Source organism: Mytilus galloprovincialis, chromosome 14, assembly GCF_965363235.1.
Source record: "Mytilus galloprovincialis chromosome 14, xbMytGall1.hap1.1, whole genome shotgun sequence".
NCBI classification, from domain to species: Eukaryota; Metazoa; Mollusca; class Bivalvia; order Mytilida; family Mytilidae; genus Mytilus; species Mytilus galloprovincialis.
This window is the reverse complement of record NC_134851.1, coordinates 43034485-43053752: the sequence shown is the minus strand read 5'-3', so window position 1 is coordinate 43053752 and position 19268 is coordinate 43034485. Positions and strand designations below refer to the sequence as shown.

The 19268-nt window shown below is 31.3% G+C and overlaps 1 protein-coding gene across 5 annotated transcripts in view; it reads left to right on the top strand.

The window, feature by feature from the left end:
* Positions 1 to 19268, top strand: part of LOC143058506 (myosin-IIIb-like) — a 90925-nt gene that overhangs the window by 25125 nt on the left and 46532 nt on the right. For all 5 annotated transcript variants that reach the window (XM_076232018.1, XM_076232019.1, XM_076232017.1 and 2 more), the window contains exons 6-18: positions 4354 to 4499; positions 6973 to 7038; positions 8700 to 8790; positions 9597 to 9755; positions 10778 to 10894; positions 11640 to 11744; positions 12271 to 12354; positions 12911 to 13061; positions 14246 to 14297; positions 15067 to 15162; positions 15566 to 15677; positions 17197 to 17323; positions 17891 to 18107. In XM_076232018.1, coding sequence (XP_076088133.1) covers positions 4354 to 4499; positions 6973 to 7038; positions 8700 to 8790; positions 9597 to 9755; positions 10778 to 10894; positions 11640 to 11744; positions 12271 to 12354; positions 12911 to 13061; positions 14246 to 14297; positions 15067 to 15162; positions 15566 to 15677; positions 17197 to 17323; positions 17891 to 18107 — 1523 coding nt within the window. The remainder of the gene's footprint in view (positions 1 to 4353; positions 4500 to 6972; positions 7039 to 8699; positions 8791 to 9596; positions 9756 to 10777; positions 10895 to 11639; positions 11745 to 12270; positions 12355 to 12910; positions 13062 to 14245; positions 14298 to 15066; positions 15163 to 15565; positions 15678 to 17196; positions 17324 to 17890; positions 18108 to 19268) is intronic.

Here is a 19268-nt window from a genome sequence, read left to right as displayed (position 1 = left end):
TATAATCTTTAATGCATTTAAATAGAATAAGAATTTTGTAAAAGGGAATCTGTTTGGTTTTAAATTTTTAAGCCGACATTATTCATTTTGAATACATGTAGTAAGTTTCAATGTTATTTATAAATATATTTTAACTTTGATAATTAAATTGAGAATGGAAATGGGGAATGTGTCAAAGAGACAACAACCTGATCTACAAAAGAGCAGATAACAGCCAAAGGCCACCAAATAGGTCTTCAACACAGCAAGAAAATCCCACGCAATTAGATGTGCTTCAGTTGGCCCTTTAAAACAAAAATGTGTACTAGTACACTTTTTGGGTACGTACTTCTTTCATGTGGTTATTCCATGCTTTGTGTTAGTCCCTCAAACACAACTTTTAACATGCTAGTTTGATCAAGTTAGATAATAACAGATTCTTTGTACTGGCTGCAGGCAGATAGTTTGTATATTGAAACCTTGGCACAATATTCTGAATAACAAAATGCCAAATTTCTCTTGGGAAGCAACAAAACCTGAATTTTACAGTTTTAGTCTTATATACTTTTAGAAACACAGCAAACACATTTTGAAACTCTTTAGTTGTCAGAAACCTTAATCCACCAAAATATAAGAAACCCTCAACCTTCATAGATATAGGAAGATGTGGTGTGAGTGCCAATGAGACAACTTTCCATCCAAATAACAATTTAAATAAAAGTAAATCATTATAGGTCAATGTACGGCCTTTAACACGGAGCCTTGGCTCACACCGAACAACAAGCTATAAAGGGCCCCAAAATTACTAGTGTAAAACCATTCAAACGGGAAAACCAACGGTCTAATCTATATAAGATAAAAAAAAAAACAACGAGAAACGAGAAACACGTATAAATTACATAAACAAACGACAATTACTGTACATCATTTAAAAATTGTCTGGTCACCATGTTACGTTTATATATTTTGGTTTTAAATTTTTAAGTTTTGTTTGGTGTACTATTGTTAGTCTGTTGGTCTTTTTATTTTCATATTAGCCATGGTGTTGTCAGCTTATTTTCGACACATGAGTTTGATAATGTCCCTTTGGTGTCTTTCCCCTCCCATGTGATTATGGACTTTCCGAATTGATTTTCCTCTAAGTTCAGTATTTTGTGATCTTACTTTTTTCTTTTAAGTTAATATAACAGTTTTATGTTTAACAATTAACGTATTCAACATCACATCACTTGTCCTTTTAATAAGATGTCAGGTAACAAGGTCCACCCCCACCCACATGCACCCTTGTTCAACACTTTTACAACCCTTTCAAATTACATAACAATGAAATTTCTAGTGAAATCGAGTGTTTGTTTCCCTGTTTTTCATTGCATTACTTCAACATTGGGCCATTCCAGTTAATTTCTGACAGGTGGGGATGGATGGGGAGATTTTTTTCATACCTATCAGAAAAAACATCATGAAAAACTAACTATCAGATGTAGAGTTTCTGTTCATATTGGGTGGATGGGCTTTCATGGGAAAAATTGACCTATCAGAATTCTTTACTGCAAGGATTGTACCCATCAGAATTTTAAATACAATACCAGATAATGCATGATACGAAACTGTCTTCATTCTAAAGCACCCCTAAGATCTGATATAGGTATTTTTTGTAACCCCTAAGATGTAATTATTTTTAATTATTTACTGCTGCAAGACCCTCAAAAATTTTTGTGTATAAGTGTACGTGTCAGATGAAAAAAACCCAATTTCACCCCTAAGATGTATAAATTTTACACCCCTCAGAAACATGAGAAAGGACCATCCATCCCCCTTTAGCAGATATTAACTGGAATGGCCCATTGTCACTTGTAGTCATAGATATCATGATGCATTTATACAAAAATAAAATATAACTTTTGGAATGCTATGACTTATCCAAATTATTGAATCCTATGAAATTTCAATGTATTGTATATAATTATTACGCAATAAATGCTGCATATGTTCTTTGGAGTTAACAGATGCTACCAAAATGTGTATTAATTATCTTTTTGTATGATATTTTATAAATCTAAAGGTCCACTGTGCACATTTTATTAAATTGATTAATTTTATAATATAGTTTTAATGATAGTTACAAAGATATTGGTCATCAAATTTAAATTGTTATTTTGATAAAAAAATTGAAGAGAATATTTATTTTATATGATAAATGAGAATTTCAACGCAATGATAAAAGAGACTGTGAGATTTTTTACACAAGTGTATGCATAAGATGTCATTTTTAGTTACATTGATCAATAAAGTAATGATAAATGGGGGTAACGAAAATTCTGTCAAATGAATATTCAAAAAGATTATTGAATTATTATAAATAAGACATTCAACGCATTTTAGTGTAGTAAGACAAATCATATGAAAACACCTGTTTCATAACAAGAATATAAAACGTAGTGCTCATATTAACTGTACATTAATATGTTAAATTTGTTGTAACTTATTGAAATTACATGCACACATTGCGGTCGATTGAGGGGCCTATGGTGTATTGCACAAGTTCAAAATGACCTGATTTTCGTGAATCATACCCTTAACACTTATTAAAATGTGCATTATAAACATCCATAATGGGTCTTTGATGTGTTTGCATAGGTATAAACTGTACCCATTTGCAGACATTCTTCCAAAAACATGTTAAGATGCACATACAAACCTCCGATGGGTTGTTAGTGTTTTTGCATAGATATATATATATAGTGTACTGGTTTTTAGAACTTCTACTAAAACTTAAAAATGCATGTATACATCCAGACCATCATAGACACCAGTGTTTGAGCCTCCAACAATCTTTCCTCATATGATTTCTTATGTCATGTATTGAAAAAGATAATGGCTCACAGAAGAGATTTACTATTTCGGGACCCAATATTAATCAAACTGTTGCCAATAAAACCTCTTATATAATAAGCCGGCACAAAAAACCATGAAGTTGTGATCATGCATATGAAATTATGAAACGTGAACTATGATGTTTACAATCCCATAAACTCTTCACACTTCATCTATAAGTTTTAATATATTCTGTTATATTAATAGATTTGTTTTTCTTAAACATCTTTTAAATTTCTAAATATTTTCACGAGGTCTTACAAATATTTGTACAGTTTAATCATAAGTTTGAAGTATATTCATTTTGTAATCCGATACTTGTAATGACTGTATATAAATTTTCAAAATCATGATATGTCAGAACTACACTTGAAATTTACCATAACATCTTTATATTTGTATAAATAAACCAATTTTTTAAGACGTTTCAGCCATTGGCCTTCTTCAGTTCTTTATTTTTCCTCTCAACTGAGAGAAAAAATAAAGAATTGAAGAAGGCCAATGGCTGAAACGTCTTGAAAAATTGTTTTATTTATACAATTATATAAAGTATGTTCCCTATTGGAATTTTGAAAACAAGGATCTATATATTTGTTATAAGGAGTTATATTTTGTCCAAAACCAAGTGTAATTTTATAAACATATGCCTAAATACAGGATTCGTCAGATTAGTGACAAATATAGCACTGTCTGTTTTACTTAACTAATGTTTTCACTCTAAATCTTAAGTTTGTGGTGGTTCTAAATCATACACCTTCCTGTGTCAATTTTTGGCCCTCCCTTGACACCATCTGCAAGTATGGTCTTGAGGAAAAGATGATAGTCCGTCGGAAGGGGACGATAAATGGCTGACCCGTGTTAAGAGAGAGCCATATCTCTTGCACGTTAAAGACAACCTTGTAGATTTCGAAAAAGAGCAGGCTCCTGCTGCTACAAGACAGCACTTGCACCCGCAAAGTGGAAAGGGATTAATATAAGTTGCAAAACCACTATAAATAAATATGTTTAAACTGATGTATAACACTGTCAGAGCAAGATGACATTCATTTCCTCAAAATTTGTTTTTGTTTTTATTTGAATGACTTGCACTGAAAGCATGGATACAGTTGATTGGATAACTATAGATGATGTCTTAAAGTTTGCTGAATGAAGATGTTTTTTGAAGATTGGCCTATTTTAATAACTCTTATGATGAGTTAGCAAATCATACTGAAATCAACTCATCATATATACCAGGATAAGAATTGTGTACGGCAAATGCTAACTTTGCCTACACTCATCAGTGATGCTAAAATAAAAAAAAAATAAAAAGGCCAAATAAAGAAAGAAGTGCAAGAGTATTGAGGACACCAAATTTCAAAAAGTTTTGTCAAAATTGCAATGTTAATCTATTTCAGGGTAGAAAAGCCTTAGTATTTTCAAACAAATCAAGTTTTGTCAACAGTCAATTATTAATTTATGACCATATTAATTATGATTCAAAATTCTTTTTATTTTCAGGTGATAGCATGTGAAAGACAGCTAGAATATAACTATGACAATAGATGTGATATTTGGTCCCTTGGTATTACCGCCATAGAGTTAGCAGAGAGTGAACCGCCATTATCAGATTTACATCCTATGAGAGCATTGTTTAAAATTCCAAGGTAAAATTTCTATAAAAACTACAGGACAGCTCATGTGCATATTGTCCTCTCCATCTGTCCAGTGGTAGTTGGCACATATAGTGGGTTTTAAATTTCTTTTAGGAGCCAAACTCAGTCATTTATGTCATATAAAAAAGAAGATATGGTATGCTTGCCAATGAGACAATATGTTGTCTTAATTTCTTCTATCATAATAATTGAACCTAACATATTTATTTTATAAAATTGAATACTGTGGATTCATTATTATTCGTTGGATAACAATTTTCGTGGATTTCGTGGGCACAGTCAAACCACGAAATTAAATATTCAACGAAAGATAATTTTTCTATAGGTTTGTATGCAGACTTCAGCAAAACCACGAAATTAAATATCCACGAAATAATTATGCAAGTTTTTCTTAATCCACGAAAATTGGTACCCACGAAAATAAATGAATCCACAGTATATGGTTTGATGGAAAGCAGTGGTAATTTTTTGAACTAGTATGCAAAATATTTAGGGCCCAGCTGAAGCCATCCTCTGGGTGCATAATTTTCGCACTTGGTTGAAGACCCATCATAGTGGCCTTGGTCTGTGTTATTCTCTTTGTTCGACTTGTTTTCATTTCTATACATTCCCAGCTTTCATTCTCTTTTCAATATCCTGTATGGTGTGCAGGCTTAAATGATTCACACAAGCTGAAGGATATTTCATTTTCCTGAAGCACCTGACATATTCTGTCTTGATCAATTACCATTACCCGAATACAATTTTTCTCCAGCGTTCCATTTTTTCCTGTGGGAATGAGTGCATTCCTCTCTACCCTCATTTAATATCCGATTTAATGAGATTTAATGGATTTTTCTGTGATTTAAACCTTTATTTGATGACTATTGATTACATAATCTTATTTACTTTTATTATATTTATTTACAATAAGGCACGGCTTTTCACTGTTTATATACACTAAATCATCATCAGAATTAATATTTTATGACTGCTTCTTAAACAAACAGTAGGTCAATTTAACCAGAGTTTTGCCGATATATAGAATTTATAAATGATTCATGTAAGTACATTTTTTACCTGCTAGTGGGCAACTGTAAGAGATTTTCTGTATTGAAATATTTTTTTTTTTATGCCCCACTTAGGGGCAGTCTGTTTTTTTGGTCTGTACTAAATTATATACAGTGCTTCCCTTTGTTCGTCCATTCATTTGTTTATTCGTCTATCCTGCTTCATGTTAGAGTTTATGGTCTAGGTAGTTTTTGATGAAGTTGATGTCTAATCTACTTGAAACCAAGGAACACATGTCCCCTATGATAAGATCTTTCTAATTTTCATTTTCAACACCATTTCATCATGTTCATGGTCCACTGAATATAGAAATGGATAGTTCAAGTTGGGCATTCAGGTACTAAGGACACATTCATGTTTCTAAAAGAGAGGCAAAGATACTGAAGGGATACTGTAAACCAACTTATTTTCGCGAGCCATTTATTTTCGCGACTAGAAATATAACGCAAATATTAATCGTCACGAAATTGTAAAACTTGGATCTCTTCTTATTGAACTACATCATAGAAATTTAACAATCGCAAAATTAAATAGCCGCGAAGTGGACTAGAAAGGGTAAAACGTGAAATAAAGTATCCGCGAAAATAAGTTGGTTTACAGTATACCAGCTCATTAGTTCAAAACAAACTGACAGTGCCATAGCTAAAAATAGAAAACATAATGATGGACCCCCCCCCCCCCCAAAAAAAAAAAAGGGACATACAACACAACATAAAGAACTATTAAGACTTGGCAAAATGAACCCCCACAAAAAACAGGGTGATATCAGGGACGAGTTCAATATCGCAGCAGCTACGTAGTGCTACGTAGGTTTTGACTATTGAACGTGTAGCTATAGACTAGTTGCTACATAGATATTGATAGCAGCTACATAGCCGCTACGTAGCTGCTACGATATTGAACTCAACCCTGGTGCTTTGGAAGGGTAAGCAGATCTTGCTTCACATGTGGCACCAACTGTGTTGCTCAAGTAAAATAAGCATTGGATTCTGTGTTTAACATATGTACAAATATACACACATGTATGCCTACATCTGGTTAGGTTTTCTGTTTAGCTTCTCATGTAATGAACTGTCAAGGTGGTCTTGTGGAAGTATGCTCTTCTGTGGTGAGAGAAGTTTTGGAATAAAAAATCTAAGCATACTACATTAAGGAGTTAAAAACTGGTGGGCTCAGTCTTATAATAACTGTCAAAATAATGTCATTCAGACTTGTGAACAAAAACCCAAAAAAAAGTTTAAATGCATTGTGGTCCTGTATTAATTTTATGTTATTTGGAATCGCATTAATAGTATTAGATAAAAAAGATGCTGAGTCCACTCTATTTACCTTAGGAACATCAAAATTAAGATGGTGTGAACCAGAGTTAATATATGTGTTGTTCTTTGAATTTATAAATATTTTTTTTTTACAGAAACACATCACCAGGTCTACAACTACCAGAGAAGTGGTCACAGAACTTCAAAGACTTTATTCACCAGTGAGTACAGTACAAAAACATTTTGACATGGTTCCTAAGACTGAAAAATTGCTTTGAATTTACTTTAGTTGTTTTAGGATCAAAGTGTTTTTATAATATGTGAAACTTATTTGGCCTTTTTTTTTTTATTCAAGTGTCACTGAGGAGTCTTTTGTAGACGAAACACATGTCTGGCGTAAGCGTCTGGCTGGCGTAAATATAAATTTTTATTCCTGGTATCTATGATGCTGTATTTGGCAAAACTTTTAGGATTTTTTTGTCCTCAATGCTCTTTAACTTCGTACTTTATTTGGCCTTTTAAACTTTTTTTATTCCAGCGTCACGATGAGTCTTTTGGAGACGAAATGCGCGTCTGGTGTAAATATAAATTTTTATTCCTGGTATCTGTGATGAGTTTATTGCTAACGCCTATATAAAATTCTGGAATTATTTACAACAGAAAACAAAGAGGAAACAGGAAAATAAAAATGATAAATCTAAAGACAATCAGGTAGAGGATAACAAAATAAATTTTGGGTTAAACATTCTCTTTAGTCACATATTGGATATGTATTCAATTTATATCTCTGTTGTTTTCAGTTTTCTTGCTTTGTGAAAAATTTGCCATTTTGAAGTTACATACTTCTTTTAATTGCTCCTTATTCAAAACTTATTGTATGACTAAAAACATTGTATCTCTTCTGATATTCGAAACATAAACTTAATTATTCGTTTAGCTATAACATGACTGTAATGCTCTTCGGATGCATAAAAATTATAAAGTGATCTATTCAGCATGTAAATTAACAAAACAGGTATCCTACTACATGTAATATTAATGATTTCTCACAAGCAAAGAAAGTCAATTAGTAACAGAATAAGTTTACATACTAGGAAGTATGCGTATATAAAGAACAAAGATTTTGATAACAAATGTTCAATTAAACATCGTAAATAAATAACTAAGCATGTGGTATCCTGGAACAGAGTATATATTTTCACATAGGGATAATCAATTTAATTATTTAATTTTTGTTTAAATATTTTTAAATGAAAAAAAAAATCCATTCATAAGCATGAGAGAGGAAGAATGCATTCAAAAAAAGATTTTTTATTTAATTGATTCATTGTTGTTTATTTACCATCCAGTGACATTCAATACATATAAATCTAATAGCCTAGGTAGGTAGACAAGGTGAGAATTTTGTCTCTTCCTTCCTTCCGATTCTGACTAAAATGGCTACAATTTAAAAACTTAACACAGCTAAACAGCAGACCCTCTTGAAATTGGTTTTACTTGCAACTGGGAGAAGTCAAGAAGACTTATGATATTTCTATAATCTCCTTTTAGGCTTTTAAGTTTTCTTCCTATTGTATGAAATAAGCTGACAAAAAGAATCTAAGGTAAAAAGATATATGTAATTATCATCTCTGTATTCTTCTATACAATTACCTGATATTGTAATTCAAGGGTTTTAATTTTCCTTCTTTGTTTTATGAGTTACAGTTTTTATGTCAGAACGATTTAATGCTTGATGTATAGATACCTATAATTTGTTGAATGTTTGTCTAATTGACATAAACTTCACATTGTCTATTTATAAACAGTTAAAACTGATATGATAATATATGTAAAATAACAAACAAACAAAAGTATATTCATATTATTCTTTTTGTTGCAGGTGTTTGGTAAAAGATTTTGAAGAGCGTCCCTCAGCCAAAGAATTACTACAGCATCCATTTATTACCAGTTTACCTAGAGATCCATCTGTTGTAAGTCAAATCTTTAATGAATATTAACTAAGGAGATATGGTATGACTGTCTAGGGAACAACTTTCCACCAGAGTCCAAACGAAGAGGATATGAAAAGTACTGTGGATTCAATTATTTTCTTGGATTGTGGAAAACTTGCCTTTTCATGGAGTGATTTCATGGTTATTTTGCAGATCAGAGGCTCTTCAGTCAATTAGCCTAAATAAAAATTTACATTTAGATTTGTTGTTCTCCTGGTCCCAAGAAAGCCACTTTGTGAATAATTGTGAAACCACAGTATAGTTCATCGAACATCCTTCAGATGAGCAATACCAATACAGTTTAGTATGCTATAAAAGAGTGGTCAAATCTTTTTGTGTCCTTTAAATCAAAAGATTTGTATCTATGGAACAACAAAAAGTGCATAAATCTACATGCAGTCTTCATTGTGGAATATCCTGATTCTTTATGTTGATGGATGTTTTAAAATTTAATGCATATATATTATGAGATACAACTAATGTCTGAGTTCAAACAAAGTTGGTAACTGTGACCTAGATTCCATCCTTCAGTACTTTATATCCCTCTTCTGGTCCAAAAGATGATAGATGTAGTTACTGTGACCTAGATTCCAACCTTCAGTACTTTATATCCCTCTTCTGGTCCAAAAGATGATAGATGTAGTTACTGTGACCTAGATTCCAACCTTCAGTACATTACAGTATTCTTCTAGTCCATGAAATGATAGACCCTAGTGGCTAATAAACTATGTACTTAAAGCATTGACTGTGAATTTTTTATAACAATATGATTATTGTACTTTCAGTTTAAACACAGATTAAAAGATTTGACAGCAAAAATGGAACCTAAAATCCATGAACCAGACATCACAACAAAGAAGGGGAGATTAAAAACACATCGTAAATCTAAGAAAGAACCTCTAGACACTGCTGATGATCTGACATCATTGGAAATCCTAGACGAGGTAAGGGAGATCACTCCATAAGTAGGTATTGAGGAAAGAAATTAACCTATAAACTCTTGATATATTTTTTTACTTTTTAAAATCCTATATATGGTTAACAACAGAAGTATGAGTAAATAATATAACCCCTTGATAACATGTTAACTATTTCTTTGAGAATTGCTGAGGAGGTATAAGAAATAGGTTAATGATAATGGATTGATTGATTGTTGGTGTTTAAGGTGGTACCTAACACTACAGGGAGATAACTGTAAAATCAACAGAACGTTTTAATGACGTTGTGTTCTTAAGGGAATATTAAGCTTCTCAATGATCAAAATAAGTGTTTGTCAAACTGCTATATAACCAGTGTATTTTTTCTGATTAAACGCTTGGTTCAAATCTTTTTATATTTTTGTCAAAGGGTCAAAGTAAATACTTTGTCAAAATTGTAAGAAAATTAAACGAACCAAATTAATTTTAGTTAAAGTGTTTGGTACCACCTTAAGGACACTTTCAGAACTATTGTCTATATTGTGGCAGGCAGCTTTTTTTAGTGGAGGAAGCACAAGTAGTTCCAATAGAGAACCATGACCTTCAACAGGAAACTGTCAATCTGAGACAATTATGAGGCCTACATGAATATAGAGGGAAATAAATAAATAAAAGAACCTCTCAATACTTTGTACAACAAACTATTTATAGATTAGAAGATGTGATATGTGTGCCAATGAGACAACTCTCAATCCAAGTGACAATGTATAAAAAGTAAAAAATGTGTATAGATTTATATATTATGAGCTGTTTTCTGTTCTTTGGTTGGGTTGTTGTCTCTTTGACACATTCCCCACTTTCATTCTCAATTTTATGGGGAAAAAATATAATTGAATTAAAGAAAATTGAAAGCATCAAATTTCTGTTAAAGAAGGTTCCATGTTGTGATGGATTTCCTAGATATCAGTTTTCGATCAAATATTAGCATGACATTGTTCTTTAAATATGAAAGTAGAACTTAAAATGAAAATGCATTTTTGTCTTTTCAGGAAACAATTGTGTCACAACTATTTCACAGATATGCACAGACAAAGATTTATACCTACATAGGAGATATATTATTAGCTGTCAACCCATTTACACCACTCACTATCTATGCTGATGAGGTATCTTTCATTAAAAAGTAGTTTATTTACATTATAACCCTTATAAAAATATACCATTAAATTAATATGAGCTTATATCATCATCTTATACATTTGTATTCCACTGACAAAACCATGCAATTCAATACGATTCAATATCATAACCCATTTTAAAGATCTATATTTACATCATAAATATTATAAGCTCTCATCACATACATGACATAGAATATATTATAAGCTATTATTATAATCTTCATTATTCTACAAGCTATTCAATATTCCATAATTTAATATGATACAATACAATACTTTTATTGTACCAATTTAAAGCTCATTATATGGAATTTCTAAAAAAAAAAAAGGTTGTACATCCCTAGATGAATTTAGATCAGGATACATAATTAAAAAAAAAAAATTTAAAATTTCTCAAAAATAGTTGAGGTAGATGGTTATAATCTTAGCAAAAGTTTGGTTGTCTCCCTTTTCACACCAATTTGAGAAAGTTTTGTATTTTGCAATGAAACATTTTACCTTTGCAAGGTGAATTGCAATTATGTGTATTCGTAGCTGATACTGGTTGAGTTAAAGACAGAACATTAGAATAAAATCATCACATCCTTCTAATAAACTTTGTTCCCTGCGAGCCTATATATATATATCCATCTCTGTGTTTCAGTCCAGAACAAATTAACGAAGGATATATTCATATGTTAATATGACATTAATATTCTGAATATGAGTTTAATATTTTTCTATTTTACAGTATGCCCAGAGGTACATGAATGCTGCCAAAGATGACCATCCACCTCATATCTTTGCAGTTGCTGACCAGTCATATCAAATGATGATGCACAACAGAAAACACCAGGTCAGTTACTTTCCCTTACATTAGCACAGGATTATATAAATATCATTAGCTAAGAGCAATTTTCCTCCTTCGACCATTTTAAAAAATTTCCTGGTTTTGCTTCATTCTGAAACATAAAACTTTTAAATGATGCAACAAAGTATAACAATTATAAGAAAGAGTCTAAATAATATATCTTTACCATTTCGGAAATTTTTATAAATATTGATTTAATTTAAATGATATTCAAGCACACTTTCTGATGGTAATACAGCATGACTTTTCATCTGTCTGTCATGTCATTTTAAAAATTAATCTAACAGTTGTTATTTAAGACATTTTCAGTTATCCCTGAAGATATGGAATTTATTATGAATGACTTATGTTTCACAAGATAAAGGCCCTTGACATTTTGCAGCTGACTATGGCGTTCATAGTGCCTTATCAAAAGTTTAAAATTGCCTTATATCTCTTCTGTCATATATGCAATGCTTGAAATAGTTCATTTAATAGTTTGTATTAATGAAATGATGTTTATATTTTTCAGTGTATTGTAATCAGTGGTGAATCTGGTGCAGGGAAAACAGAAAGTGCAAACTTACTAGTGCAACAGTTAACACAGTTAGGGAAGGTATGTTGTATAAAAGTGTGGGACAAACTACTGTACAGCAGGTTATTTTCGCGGGTGTAAAATTTCACGATTTCTATTGAATAAGGTATACGAAATATTTTGGTGGTTATTATTTTGGCGGATTTAAAAATTTTATCAATACCTTTGCATGAACACCCTTAATTTGGCAGAATTTATTTTGGCGATTTTGTTCTATCTGCGAAAATTAGCAAAAAATTATACCCCGCGAAAAATCCTGCTATACGGTATCTCATTGGTCTCACAAGGCTATGCATGTTAAAGATAAATGGAAAAATTTGGAAATTAAATATGTAATACACTTAGATTGAAGATATAATAATGCAATAATTATTGAGATACTTCTCAGTCCCATTACTCCAAATAATTGTTACTTTGCAAAACTTCTAAATTCACAGTAATATGAATTTGAACATGTCAGTTATTTGCGAAGGAAAACAAGTTTCATCAAAATCATCAATAAAAAGTGACCGACATTAAATAGCACAATCAATCAAAATTGATAAAAATCTCATCAAATGGAAATTTTATTTTACAGGCCCCTAACCGGACATTAGAAGATAGAATTTTACAAGTGAATCCATTGATGGAGGCGTTTGGTAATGCTCAAACTGTGATAAATAATAATTCCAGTAGATTTGGGAAGTATCTTGAGATGTTCTTCACAAGTACTGGGACAGTTATTGGTGGTAAGTATCTTTTACTGCTGTAATTAAGGGGGAGTTTAATTATACTCAGACTGATTAATAATAATTCCAGGAGATTTGGGAAATATCTAGAAATGTTCTTCACAAGAACTGGAACAGTTATTGGTGGTATGTATCTTGCACAACTGAAATTAGGGGGGAATGTGGAATAGTATATGTTTTTGTTGGGGAAGAAACTCTTCAGTAAAAAAATAAGATGAGGTATGATTACTAATGAGACAATATTTTATCAAACCAAACACCATTACACCAAAATTACAGTAAATACTTGACAACAAATATTATACACCTATTGACTGGGTGTGAGGGTAATAGCAAGTTTGTTGTCCCTGAGGTACCAACTATTGCTTGAGGCAAAGCCGAGAGCAATAGTTGGTATGCGAAGGGACAACAAACTTGCTATTACCCGCACAACCAGTCATTAGGTGTTTTATTATACTGAACAACACAGCCAATTTTCTAAAAGTGTATATACCTTATCTGAAAGAAAGAAAAAATGTGACATAACTTTACATGCACATGATGAACTTTACTTTTTTTATAATTCGTTTTGTATTTATTAATATTTCATTAATTTCAATCAAGACTACAAATACTTGTGTTAAACTTTCCGTGCTTATTATAAATCCTAGTTAAAGTACACCAAACGCAAATTCACTTTTAATATACAGAGAGCGAACCCATATTATGAATAAGGTACTATATTTTAGATCTTTTAAAAAATTTCCATGAAGATTTTCTTTCTCTTTTATAATTGCTTCTTGTAAGTGAAATTACAATCAAAACAAACAGATTCCACCGTTTACAATATAAGAGTTAGTTTGACATTGCAAAGCATACGTAACCAAGCAGAGTAATCAATGACATCATTATCGTCCAATGAAAAATAAGCATGGAAAAGTACGGGAAAGATGATTATGAAACTATTAACCGGGGCAATAGTCTTTGAAACTATAAACTGGCAAATTGTCTTTAGAATGAAATAGCACAACTATTTCATTTATTTTATGTAGGAAAATAAACATTATTATTTGTAATATTGTTTGACAATGTTTAGTAAGTTTGTCATTTTGTATGATCGTTGAATTGTATAATATTTAGTTCATGGAATCTTGGGTTTGAAGAATTTTTGGTAATATAAAATATCTTTCAATTTCTCTTTTCAGCTAAAATTACAGAATATTTATTAGAGAAATCCAGGGTGATATCACAAGCCAAGTAAGTTTTATTGACAATGATGTTAGATAAAAAATAGTCTTATACCCCAACACCCAGAGAAGGGGCTATATTGCATTCACCATGTCTCTCTTTTCGTCTGTTCATCTGTTTATCTAGGCATCTTTTCATAATTCTGTCAATTCCTCCTTAAAATATATTTTTGTCACTTTTTTTCTCATAAACTACTGATCTGAGTCGTCCTGACTTCATATTTAGTCAGCAGCTTGACAGTGATGATTTGTAATGTGTAAACTTCCTGTCTGCAAATGCTTTAAATTTTTTTGATTTTTTAAAAGAAACTTTGATGTTAATTCACAAATTTATTTAACGCTACTGAACAGAATTTTCATACCTATCAGACACATACTTCCATGTTTTCACATTCTTTGAATTATGAGTGGGAATATGCTTTTAATACTACAACATGTGCATTCTATTGTATTTTTGCACTTCAAAATCTAGATCAATCGTCTTTAAAAGAGCTATAGGTAATTGTATCTTTGGTTCAAACTATGGATGTTAAAATTTGTATTTAGCTGTTTCTTGGTGTTCCACACGCAGCAAAGCTAAGACATGATATGTAAATCCAGGAACTATGATATTTTGAGATCACAGCATATAGAGTATTTTTCGCTACATTGAAGACCTGTTGGTGACCTTCTGCTGTTGTTTTTTTCTATGGTCGGATTGTTGTCTCTTTGGCACATTCCCCATTTCCATTCTCAATTTTATCCTTTGAAAATGATTGTTTTATATTTTGTAATTTCAGAGGTGAACAAAATTTCCATATATTTTACTATGTACATGATGGACTGGCTCATGACCAGGATGCTACGTACCATTTAAAAGACAGTGCCAAATACAGGTCAGTAGTACAATTCTGATAAAATAAACTTTTTAGTGTCACTATCATTAAAAAAAAAATGAGACTAGAGTTATCTCCCCTGACATAACTACCTAGACTTGAACTAGGAATTTTTCTTTGTAAAATGGAAGTTGAAACAAACCTGATCTGTAAAGTACAGAGAAATGTCATCTTATCAGCTTATAGGGCCTCCTCTAGGTAATATTGAAGTATTTTTTAGTTTTAAAATCTTTATGAATTGTGTTGCATCAAATAACACAATTAATTAATTTAAAACATTTTTTATAAAGAAAAGTGCTGGGTTATTGTCAGTTTCTATCAGTTATTGTTTATTAAGTTTTTTTAATGTGGAACATATAAGAAAGTGTTAAAAAAATATCATATAAGATTTTTCTTTTAACAGATATATAGATGAATACACAAGCCGAACCAGAGATGTAGCTTCCATATCAGTAAATCGGGTCAAGTTCAAGGGCATACAACATTGTTTTGATATTATAGGCTTCCAGCCTGAGGTAAATACAATATCTGTTAACAGGGTCAAGTTCAAGGGCATACAACATTGTTTTGATATTATAGGCTTCCAGCCTGAGGTAAATACAATATCTGTTAACAGGGTCAAGTTCAAGGGCATACATAATTGTTTTGATATTATAGGCTTCCAGCCTGAGGTAAATACAATATCTGTTAACAGGGTCAAGTTCAAGGGCATACAACATTGTTTTGATATTATAGGCTTCCAGCCTGAGGTAAATACAATATATATTTTAACCAGTTTATGTCAAGGACATTGAATCTTGATTTTATAAGCTTCAACAATGTCTTATCCAGGGTCCTCTAGACTGGTAAAAAACACAGTTTTATAATAAAGTCTATCTATATTCAAATTTAAACTATTGCAAATTGCAAAACATTTAGAGCATAATAAACTATGCAGTTTTCCAAGGAAAACATTGAGCAGTTACAACTGTGAAAGGACAAAAAGTACTTGAAGTGCTCTATTTTACTCTTTATTATATCGTCAAAGTATTTGATCTTTGATAAGGTTTGATATTTTGCATTTGTTGGGCATAAAAACTATGTCTGTACTGTTACGGCCAGAAATCACCTTTAAATTGTAGCCAACAAAAGACACAAATCAATAATAAAATTTAACAATATTTATTATACAAAAGTTTACAAGAAGTATTACACAAATATTACTGTCAACTTAACTGTCAAAATATGAGTCCAATCTTTTATCTTTGTATCAGGAAATCTTTCGGAATCCAATCTGAATATTACGTTCACTACTAAGGTCACAATCCCGTATGATGTTGTTTGTAGAATAAAAATGTCAATCCAAATGCTATGAATATTAATGTCTGTCGATGTCTAAGTCCAAGTCCAAGAGTGTCCAAGAGTGAGTTTAACTTTAGTGTCTGTATATATATATATTTGTCATGGAAGATTCTAGAACAGTCTATAATGGAACATCCTAGAAAGTTACAACAGAAGTTTCTAGTAAAATGTAGAAGTTTATATAATGCATCTTTTATTAGGATCATTCTGGAAAGTTCCAATCATTCTGTAATTGTTCCAGAGATTTCTACACTGCACAATTCTAAAATTATTCTGTAAACAACTATCAGGCCACACAATACAAATCAGGCCAACATAAATAAATATAATAATTACAATATCATAACAGTACATTGAGCAGAAGGATGAATATTTTAATTGGAATCAATTCCATATGGCAGATATGATATGTGTGATATTTGATAAAATAATAGAATTGAAACAGGGGATAGTGTCAACGGACAATAACCCAATCAAAGAACAGACAATGTTTATGCTAGTAGGGTTGCATAATGTACCCTGGTACTTAAGAAAACAGACAAATACTTGAAAAATGTAAAACAGGCTCAATGACCTTGTTAGTCAGAACTCCGCAAGTTTTTCTGGTAATAGAAATGATATGAATCAAAAGTATAAGAATGTTGTGTTGAGTATTTATAAGATTATATCAGGACTTCATTTTTATTATTTCAGGAAGTTAAAGCAGTTTATGGTATAATAGCTTCCATTTTACACACGGGTAATGTTGACTTTGATGAGAAAGCTTCTACACATGGAGGGGAAGCATGTGTCATCACTAATATGTATTTAATTGAATATGGTAAGTTGTTATGATGTTTAGTTTTATATTAGATTGCTTACCGAGATAAAAAGACTCATTAAAAGTTTCTTCTATGATGAAGATAAATTCATAAATTGCAAAAATGATTCAAACATGTAATTGATTGATTGATTAATTGCTGGATCATGATAATTTTTTTAAATTGTAATTTTGATTATGATATAAGAGGTATACATTCAGTTAGAATACAATGAAATAAACCTAAACTTAACTTTTATGACCAATATATATCATAAGATCTTAATGTGTATGAATTTCAGTTTGTTTGACTTTACATTGTATATGGATAGAGAAAGACTTTTTAAAGGTTTCTTAAATGAATGAGATAAATTAACGAATTTGAAAAAAAAAATATACGTTTGCAATTGATTGATTGAATCATGTATCACAATAAAAAATAAAAACAAAAATGTCTGAATTTAAACTATGAAATTAGAGATGTGCATTTGTAATTTGAAATTAATTAATAATATAAGAAATTAAAAATCTGTTTCAAAAAAACGTTATATAGATTTTTCTTTTTTAAAATGAAACCTATTTTGTCAGTGTCTAAGCTGTTAGGTATAAACAAGAATGACCTTGTTGAGGCCTTTACCACATCAGCTGTTGTTGCTAGGGGAGAAGTCATTATACGGGACAATTCAGTACCAGAAGCTTTCGATGCTAGAGATGCTATGGCTAAAGCTTTATATGGTAGATTGTTTAGTTGGATAGTTAACAGAATAAATTCCCTTCTGAAGCCAGTCTCATCACTGGATACAGAGTAAGTTGTTTTACTGTAACAGCTATTCCACAAAACAATGTATAAACACAGGTTGGGTTGACAACATGGTTTATAAACCCTGTTACCGATATGATTTATCACCTTATGCTCTCAGAAAAAAACTCTCTCTCATGTTGTTGTTTTATTTCTTGAATAGCATACAGAATTGTCTCCCTTTTCATATCATTGTAAGAGTTTTTTCAGCATTTTCAATGTAACATACCTGCCAACTTTCACGATTTAGGCGTGTACTACACGATTTTGACCCTTTGTCACGATTGCACGATCGTGTTCCTGAAAAACCCTCTAAAACACGATTTGGTGAAAATTTACACGAAAAATATTGTTGTTCCCGATTTTGAACTGTGTCCAATGGAGGAAAATCGTGTTCAGCCAATCAAATTGTGCGTTTCTCATGATCAAATTAATCAGCCAATCAAAAACGTTTTCTCTCAAGATTGTTTTAACATGCTAGATATTGAACTTGTGTTGTATTCCTCTGTTTGTTGGTCAGAATTGTAAAAACGTGAACATGGCAAATGATTTTTCAACTGCAAGGAGGTTCTTACACTGAATAAGAATAAAAGCATGGCTGATTGACAAACTTCAATGATGCAGTACTACCATGAATATAATAAAAGTAGTTTATTCACTAATTTATTGACATTACACTTGCTGTAACATAATTTTATTTATGTATTCAATCATTTAAAGGATAATGTACTCTTCATTATTTTCCACATGGAAACCCCCCCCCCCCCCCCACATCAACATGAGGAATCCCTTAAATGAGGGACAACCCTTAGTCAAGGGGTCACTCTTGTAAAAATTAAATAGGAAAATGTAGATTTGTTAACTTAAAAATGGGAAATTCTGACATTATATTTGGAACAGCTTTTCTAAATGAAGAGTCCTATTATTTTGAATAATAAAGAAGATATAAGGCCAAGAACATATCAAAATTCTTGGACATGTGTTGACCATATAATACCAGATAGACAATGATAGATCATAAGATGTACAGTTCTTTGGGAAAAGTTTCTTCAAATAATATGAATGCTCATTTGTACTTAAAAAGTGGTTTTTAATGTCCTAACATTGAGGGGGGATCCCTATGTGTTGTTCCCAACCTGATAAAAGTCCTTCTTTGTGTATAATTTT